This window comes from Neolamprologus multifasciatus, chromosome 2, assembly GCF_963576455.1.
Source record: "Neolamprologus multifasciatus chromosome 2, fNeoMul1.2, whole genome shotgun sequence".
Taxonomy (NCBI): domain Eukaryota; kingdom Metazoa; phylum Chordata; class Actinopteri; order Cichliformes; family Cichlidae; genus Neolamprologus; species Neolamprologus multifasciatus.
The window spans coordinates 20,207,236-20,216,471 of record NC_140440.1 but is presented as its reverse complement, the minus strand read 5'-3'; the positions used below and the strand labels follow the sequence as shown (position 1 = coordinate 20,216,471).

The following is a 9,236-nucleotide window of genomic DNA, read 5'->3' as shown; positions in this document are numbered from 1 at the left end:
GCGCTAGATAAAGCCGAGGCTGGAAAGTGCGTCACACAGCTGAGCTGCGGAGAATAAACGGAACCTGCAGTCTAGCGCCGCAAGTCCCCCTCCCCGGCGTCCTCCTCCTCTGTTATTTTTGTTTGCACAAGAAAAACCCAAGCTGACGTCTGTTCTTCCAGCATGGTGAAGATCGCCTTTAACTCGGCTGTGGCGCAGAAGGCGCTGGGCAAAGAGGTGCCAGCCGCTGTTAAGGTGAGCTAACGGTGCACAGCGCTGCGCCTGAGCCCGGTGTCCGACTTTAGCCTGGTAGCAGGCCTGCTGTGCCGGATCGGCCAGCAAAGCGTGTGGACTTCATCCATGTGCGCATTCACAGGGTTGTCGCGCATTGTTGTGCTAAGTGTGATTTGACACGCGGTGGTTTTGCGGTGATTTTTGCATAGCGCACGGAGTCAAATTGCACCTGGCGCAGGACACGATGGGACCGCCCATCTCCTGCACAGCTGTTTTTGTGCGGAGGACAAAGATGGTGTGGGATTAAGGGATTGTTTAATCAAAGTTGAATGTGAATGTCATGTTAATATGATGTGTGTGTGTGTGTGTGTGTGTGTGTGTGTGTGTGTGTAGGACCCTGAAGTGGCCTCTGCTCCAGTGGGCGCCGAGGGCTCCACAGGTCGCTGCCTGCTCACCTTGTTAGGCATCGCCTTCATCCTCAGTGGGCTCATCGTAGGGGGGGCCTGTCTCTACCGATATTTCACCCCAAAGGTGTGTGCGTGTGCGCTGCAGCTCATTCTTCGTGAATATTCCCTTACACATGTTACCATCTTTTAAAAAGGGGTTGCAAAGAGTGGGAGGGGAGGGGGTCTTATGAAATCAGAACATTTGATAAAAAAAAAAAGCATTTAAAATCTTAAGTCCTCCTCAAAGTAAGTACCTAAAGTGTGTGTGTATATATGTATCTGTGTGTGTGTGTGTGTGTGTGTGTATATATATATATATATATATATATGTGTGTGTGTGTATACATTAGGCCATGATTGTGGTTTCATAACTGTGCATAACACTTTAACGTTGCAGATCCTTATAGTAGATTCATTTTCTGTCCATCCTTATGCACGTGAGGCACATGCCACCACACATCCCACCAGCTCTGCAAGCAAGTCACTGAAACACGTAGAAAGTTAAACTACAACCCAATTTTACATTATAACCTTTTCCAAATTGTTTCATTTTCACGTTGCAAATACAGGTCAGTGAAATCACCATGGACATATTGTAAAGGTTGGGGGAGGGGGGGAGGGCATCTGTGAGGCAGTCTTTGCAGACTGCCTCTGGGAAATTAAGCAGCTGTATGAATTAATTTGGTTATCCACTGATGTTATCAGATATGTTTTCTTCCTCTCATAAACTGTCGCTGTCTAGAAGTGATGAAGAATTATTAACACTGGTTTGTACCGTTAGGAAACAGAGTGCTATTGTTCACTCCTTTTCATGTTTAGAGAAAGTGCAGACTTCACCTTTTTTTCCCCAGTTGTTGTGTTGCCAGTAGGAGGGTCTTAGAGTCAATGAGATGAGGCAACCCCACACCCATGCAAATGAAGCAAAGCGAGGTGGGGGGAGAGCAGCGTGTGAAACTGTAACTGTCAGTATGTTGCTTGAGAAATTCTGATAAAATTGAGCTTTCTTCCGGAGATTTCATCACAAGAATCTGTTGCTCTGAATGTTGTCGTGTTTTGATCTCAGCTGTTTCCTCACTTCTAAGCTTTGAAACTGTAGTGACACATGATACACAGAAAAAGATAACAATGCAGCAAAACTCAATGGTCCAGTTTGTGCATTTGCACAGCATTGAAGTGAATCTTGGACTAAAGTGGAGAAACCCTTGCAAAAAGAATCCATATCAATAATAGGTGCTGCCCTCTCTGTTCATTTCATTCTGTTTGAAAGTATGATTCTTTTGATTGGATGCTCTTTGCAAACAAAAGGTTAGAGCACCGGGTGGGCGGGGCTTCTGACATCTCAGCCAGAGCCAGTGTGCCATAATTATCAGCATAATTATCACAATTTGATTTGCAGGAAAATAAATGCCTCACATATGCCAAAAATGTTACTGGAATTCTTTCTTATCAGTGCCATGTGGAGAGTGAGTGTGTAAACATAAGCTTAAAACCTGATATTAAAAAAAAACTATGATCAATAGTCATGGAAAAACTGTAGGCTTGTTTGTGTAAACGAAGTCCTGCTATATGCTGTGATGTAACTGTGCTGGAACCAAGCAGAACATGCATGCTTTGGCTCCCCCTGGCAGCCTGAGCTTCCTCGACAGCTGCGTGATGGTTTTTCAGTAGTTGGTGCAGTTTGTGAAACGTGAACTTTAGACAGGAACAGAACACACAGGTTCACAGCTGATATTGCAGATTCACAGTAATACCAGATGATGCGTCTGTGGTTGTAGAGGCAAATCCCAGCTGCACCGCTGGTTGAAAATAAAATAACTCTGTTACGGTGCGTTTTCTTTCTTTTTTCTTTTTTTTCTTTTTTTTTGTAAAATGTACATAAGCAAAGGTTCCAGTGCCCCCACCTCAATTTCCATGTTCTTAAGACTAAATGAGATGCATTCTTCATCAGAGGATGTATCATGGCGCGATGGAGTTCAGAGACGTGTCGTCCGGAGCAGAGAGCCAACCTTACTACTTGCCCCGAGTGGAGGAGGAGGTGGAGATCTCTGACAACATCGCCGTCATCAGCGTCCCTCCTCCCCGCTTCAGGCCCGGAGACCCCGCTTACATCCTGCACGACTTCAACAGGGTGAGGATTGTGGACTCTGTCACACTTGGCGCAGCTCGGTGGATGATTTCTGCTGCTCTAAATTCTTTCCCGATGATTTCATGTGTGTGTGAGCAGAAGCTGACGGCCTATCTGGACCTGACTCTGAGGACCTGCTTTGTGATTCCCCTGAACACCTCAGTAGTGCTCCCCCCTCAGGACCTCATTGACCTGTTCTCACAGCTGATGGTGAGTACGGTCCCTCCTAGCAGGACCTGAAGACACAGATGAAAGTCCAGACTTGGATGACGGACAAACCGAACGCATAAGTCTTGCTAAAGCTCATGCACAGGCGCTGATATTGAGGACAAAACAGGAAATTCAGGGATGTGTTGTCATTGCACAGACTGTCTGCTCTTTAATCCTTCTCAAATCTGTTATATCTTTAATTTGTACATATGAAAAAAAATCTTCACCTGCCAGTAAGTATGAATGTGCTAGGTGTCCTTACAGCATGTAGGTTTTAAATATTGGCTAAACTGTAAAGTTCCTGTAATTCAGTTTTCTATTATTCACTGGCAGAGACTAGCAGAGACTATGCAACGATATCAGCTTAACTGAAACGTAGGTTCTTGACAGGAAAGTAAAGATGATAAATGAGCGACTGTCACCCACAGGCTTGTCCCCTTCTTCCTTTATTCATGCAGTAAACTAGAAGTACGCTGCATTTATACTGCATACTTGTATTCAAAAAGTCTCCATATTCTAATAGGGACTTTTTAAAAATCATTGATGTAGTGTTGGGTAGTTTTAGCATGTGAAGGTGGAAAAAGCTTGGCTGAGTTTAGTTTGCTTAGTGAGGAAATCAGGAAATTTCAACACTTGGTGTATTGTTTCACAAATCTAGGGATGATTCATCACCTTTTTAAAAAAAATTTATTCAGTTTTCACTGATCTGTTTTATCTGGTGGAAGATCAAAAGTAATTTTTTAATTTAAAAAGGTGCCCTGACAGTCTCATGTTCTGGTCTTTGTTCCAGTCTGACTCTTACCGCAGTTACCTGGTGCACGAGGACCTGGTGGTGACGGAGCGCATTGATGATGTCAAACCCCTGGGCTTTTATATCCGCCGTCTTTGTGATGGAAAAGAAACGTACAGAATGCAGCGCCGTGCCAGCCTGCCAGGTATAGATGTGGGGGGAAAAACCTCTGATTAACATGCAGCTCTGTGGCAACCCCTCGGAAATAAGGGTGCAGATCAGAGGAACTTGTGTATATAACATGCATGTCTTTAACTGTATTAAGCTGTAATATATATAATCCCCTTTAATCTTTATATTACTTAATTATATTATTTAATCTTTAATTACAACATCACTGCTGTTATGCAAGATTTTTTTTTGCTTTACTCAGCAAGTGAAAACTGAACAGTTTGAGTTTGCAACTTTTCTATCCTGTGCTTGTCTCGTATTTTAGAAAGGAAGTTACTTGGCTGACATAAGCTCTTTTATTATTATTTTTTGGTCGATCTGGTTATGGTTAGGATAAATAACCAGAACGTCAAAATTAATGTCTGTATATAAAATATATCTGAAACTGGACTTTGTCTTACAGTTTCAGGATCATTTGCATTCATGACTACATGTAGAGCTGTTAAGTCATAATCTAACATTAGCGGTAGCTAATGGTAATAAATAACCACACAGTCAAAATTAGTTCTTGTATTTAAAAGACAAATGCCCCCAACATGACTGTGCTCTTTAGTTTCAGGACTACAGGTTTGTAGTCATGAGTTAAGCTTTTTGGTAATACCGTGGTGCTGCTTAGTCATAAGCTAACATTAGCGGTAGCTAATAGTAATAAATAGCCACACAATGAAAATTAGTGCTAGTATTTAAAAGACAGACCCCACCAACATGACTGTGCTCTTTAGTTTCAGGACTACAGATTTCTAGTCATGAGTTAAGCTTTTCGGTAATATTGATGTAGTAGTGTTGTCAAGTAATCAGCTAACATTAGCGCTAGCTAATGGTAATTAAATAACCACACAGTCAAAATTAGTTCTTGTATTTAAAAGACGGATGCCCCCAACATGACTGTGCTCTTTAGTTTCAGGAGTACAGGTTTGTAGTCATGAGTTAAGCTTTTCAGTAATATTGATGTAGTAGTGTTGTCAAGTAATCAGCTAACATTAGCGCTAGCTAAAAAAATAGCCAGACCATGAAAATTACTGTACTGTACTGTATTTCACACTGTCTATGTATAAAACTGTATGAGCTAGCTTGTTTAGCAGAGTGTTAGTGTAATTTACTATGATTCTATCTTTTGGCTAACAGAAACAGCTTTCAAACAAAATATGCTGACCACAACATAAAGGAAGCAAGCTGTCACATAATGCAGCTACAACTTTAGGCCTTCATACATTTCTGATGGTTGAGTTATATAAACATGTATCCCTGTACAGTGTTGCCAACTCCTCAGTAAGGAAAATCGCTATTGGTTGTCCTAAAAGTCGCTAGAAGTCGCTAAATGACGTCATCACCTAATTTGCATAATTGGTCATGCTAATGTAATTGTAACCTATGCTGCTGGAGAGAGAAATAACATTGTGGACGAGACATAAAGTGAGCAAAAAACGTCCTAAATGCATTTAGAATTTATTTAGAACTACAAATTAAATTTCTTTTAGCAATTATTGTTTTTTGTAATGTCACAATTCCAACCCTGCTCCTTTACCCGGGCTTGGACCGGCAAAAGTGGCCCGAAATAGGCACTCTGGTGGAGTTACTTTGTGTGTGTGTGTGTGTTTATAAGCAGTTTTAAACCTGATCCACAAAACAGCATAAGAGTAAAAGAAGAACTGACTGCGTTACAGCACCCGCTGCTTGTTGAGAGTAAAAGCTATATGCGCTTTCACGTCATGCTTGACACAACAGGCACCAACCATGCTTGACACATCTTCCTAAATGTAGTTGTGTTTGAAATGTGTCAAACACGCCCACGGCTGAATATTGAGATGAATACTTAGCACTGCTGCTTATCTGTCTTTTTGTTTGTCAGGTGGAGGCATCCAGAAGCGCTCTGCGGACGAATGTTTCACCATCCATCACTTTGAGAACAAGTTTGTGACTGAGACCCGCATCTGCAAGGCTTAAGCATGAATATAGGTCATAGAGAGCGAGAGAGGGTAGGTGGGAGTGGGCGGTGAAGGGAACAGCAGAAAGTTACTTCTGTACAAAACTCTTTCCAGTTTTTGCCTCCCCTGCTTTTAATCTAGTGTTGAGTGAATTTAAGTTGCAGCATTAGAGCCTAGCCCCCTTCTCCTCTGATGTACTCCCTCGAACCCGTGATAGGTCACAAGTGCGTAAGTATTCACTAGCTAGTCTTGTACTGGTTATTACTTTAAGTCAGTAAGCTAAAGTTAGATATACAAGTTTCATTTATTACGTTGCTTTCTGTTTTGTTGCTGTAGTTTCCTGCAGACAGATCGTATTGATGTTACTATATAACGACACATCCGCCTCATCCAGAGCAGAGCTATTAGTCATCCTGCTGAATATTCTAGTGAGATCATATTAGGCGTGTGTTGCGTCAACCTCCTGTCGCCGCTCTGACCCGGGTGCACGGTGCAGGTTCGACCAGGTATTTGTATTCTGTTACAGAGTGATATAGCACAAGTCAGCATGGAGATGTCTGGTACAGTATACGTGTAACATGCTTGTCCGTGGATGGTAACGCAACGCTCTCAGTCACCACTGTTTGTAGATATCCCCCAGAGTACCGCTGTGTGATGACTTTAGTGTTACCGATGGTCTCATACCTGATGGGAAACAGTCCAGCACCCTTACAATATATGACCAGTTTTTGTGTTTGTGTTTCAAACTTCATGTGTGATCCTAAACCAGAGTGATGAGCTAACGATGAATAAGCTAAAGGGAAATTGCACTTAATTTGACTTGAAAACAGTCAGTTATCTAATTTGACTATTATGCATCCGTAGTGTTATAACACGAGATGGCTCCCTGTGATCTTTACACACATCGTGTGCTTAAATGGAAAGCAGTCGTCCTTGATTTCTGAAGTCTGTCGAGCACATTTTAAGTCATTTTTTAGTGATTTCCTACTTGATGCCTGCACAGAGAGACAATCAACAGGAAGTGTGTTTGTAAAGATGGGGTTTCTGTCTCTGCTTTTTAATTGAATACTAGAAGATATTAGGGGGGGAAACGCCCAATGTTGTGTGCAACTACTGAACTGAACTCCACTTTGTTGTTTGAATAAAGTTGCATTTCTTTACCTACTGAACGTCGCAGTGGCTTTGTTATTATAATGGCGGTGAAAGCGGCACCAACACTAACCCTTTTATCATCCTGCGAAGGACATCGGGTTATCAAAACACTGGATCTGGAGGAAAACTGTCGCTGCGTTTCGGGGTTTTCCTCTCTTTCACTTGCTGACACTACTCGCCCTTCATTGAGGAAATGCAAATTGAGAGGGGGAAGGGGGAAAAAAACATTTATTGAGAAATAAATAGGTTTAAAAAAAATAACATTTTAAAACTCTACTTCCATATTTTCACATTCCCGTTTCAGCATAAATGTTATTTCCATAGTTTGCAGGAAGTTGAAGTTTGCATAATCTTCAGTCTCAGTGGTTGCGGGGAGGCTGCTGCCACCAGCAGTTTAGTCCTCCTCTTCGTCCTGTTCTCCGGTTATACAGGACAGACGCCGGCTGAGATGTATGCTCTCCGGTATCTCTGGCTTGCTCAGTCGCCTCCAGAATTCATCAGTAGTGAAATAGTACATGATAGGGTCCAGGCTGCAGTTCAGGCTGGCCAGGCAGAGTGTGACCGGGTGACTTCGAAGAACCAGTTTCTGAAAGTCACAGCTGGTAACTTTCTTAGCTTTGACCATAAGGTCGAGAGGCATCGTGGCGTGGTAAGGTACAAAGCACACTAAGAAGACTACAGCACAGCTTAGTATCATCCTCAGCGCTCTCTTTTTCTCCCCTCTGTCAGAAATAGCATTTGCTGTATTTTCCCGAAGGCTCCAAATAGTCATGCACGTGCAGCCTAGCACCAAAACGAGAGGGACGAAGAAGCCGAACAGCTCTAGTAAAATCAAGAGGGCCCACATTGCCGAAGGACCGATATCCTTCCGCAGAGGCAGCTCCGTGAAACACTTATTTGTGTCGTTCTTTTCGGGCAAGGAAGGATCATGTCTGAGCAGAGGGAATCCGAGGCAGACGGTACAGATGATCAGCCAGATGATCCCACATATTAACACGTCTCCTTTTTGTCGACCCGAGTTGTACAACAGCGGACGCATGATGAGCTCACAGCGACGTATGCTGACGAAAACCAGGAAGTAGATGGAGGCATACATGTTGACGTACTTGAGATAGAAGCAGAACATGCAGAAGAAATACCCAAAGGGCCAGGAGTTATTCAGGTAGTAGTAGATCCGCAGAGGCAGAGAGAGCACCTGAGGAGAGACCAGAGTGACAAAATTGAAGGCAGAGAACAGCAGGCAAATGCTGATGTACATATTTGCTCTTTGGCGATGGTGGTAAGGAGCTCGCTTGGTTATCTAGTAAACAGAAACATTTCTAAATAGATTTTTAAAATAAAATCCTCCCCGTTAGGCAGTTCATTGGAATAAAGAGATGAACTTCTGTAGTTGTTGTGTTCTATAATGGAAGTTTTTTCTTGTGGTTGGAATTCTCCCACAACTCTGCCAACATCTAAGAGTCATTTTGTTTTTTTGACTTCCCAATTTAGTACATGAAAGCAGAACAAAAACTAAAGAGGTCATTACACTAATTTGCTTTATTGCAGTTTTAAAACCGTATTGTAGGATCAGCATTACAACACTAAATGTAACTATTAGAGGCACGAGTAGTGTAACAAGTACTTCTTGCATGCAAACTTCTTCCCTGATTAAAGCTTGACCCCTGAGGAGGGCTATGTGGTCACTTAACCACACAACCACATCATGTGACTTCACAGTAATGGTTTAAACTAGAAAGTAAGTGCGAAATACGACTGAAGAGGATTTTTACCTGCAGTAGGTCGGCCACAGCCAGGTTCATCATGAACACCACGGCCTTCTTGGTCTCTCTGATGTAGGCCCTGAACACCCACAGCGCCAGCACGTTACCCAGCAGGCCCGGTGCTAAGATCACACTGTACACCACGGCATACAAATGGTGCTGGTAGTCTATTATCTCACTGGTATTGGAGCAGTTCATATTAGGAGAACTGACATTCATGTCAGTGTTAAGATGAGCTGCCTTGCAAACCAGCAGGAAGCTTGTATCAGCAGAGCTGCTTGTAGTCCGGTGACGGGTTGGTTTGAGCATCCATGCCGCTGGTTACATCATGCTGCAGCCCGTGCAGCTGGTACTCTCTGCGGCATGTCAGACAGAGGAAGAATGTCTTTCGAGCTTTTGTCCAGCGCTGATGTGTCCTCCAGGCTTCTCTGCAATCCCCAA

The 9,236-nt window shown here is 43.0% G+C and overlaps 2 protein-coding genes across 2 annotated transcripts; one reads left to right on the top strand and one right to left on the bottom strand.

Annotated features, from left to right (window-relative positions):
* Positions 1 to 24: 24 nt before the first annotated feature.
* On the top strand, positions 25 to 7,049 carry LOC146524270 (integral membrane protein 2A-like). Its single transcript, XM_085180823.1, has 6 exons — positions 25 to 234; positions 607 to 744; positions 2,608 to 2,787; positions 2,884 to 2,994; positions 3,785 to 3,929; positions 5,805 to 7,049. Exons 1-6 carry the CDS (start codon positions 163 to 165, stop codon positions 5,897 to 5,899), a joined length of 741 nt encoding a protein of 246 aa, XP_085036949.1. The 5' UTR covers positions 25 to 162; the 3' UTR covers positions 5,900 to 7,049.
* gpr174 (G protein-coupled receptor 174) lies at positions 6,915 to 9,105 on the bottom strand. The gene is made up of 2 exons (XM_085180781.1): positions 8,805 to 9,105; positions 6,915 to 8,227 (listed from the first exon to the last, which is right to left on the bottom strand). The coding sequence occupies exons 1-2, from the start codon at positions 9,102 to 9,104 to the stop codon at positions 7,427 to 7,429; spliced, it is 1,101 nt and encodes a 366-aa protein (XP_085036907.1). The 5' UTR covers position 9,105; the 3' UTR covers positions 6,915 to 7,426.
* Positions 9,106 to 9,236: the final 131 nt, after the last annotated feature.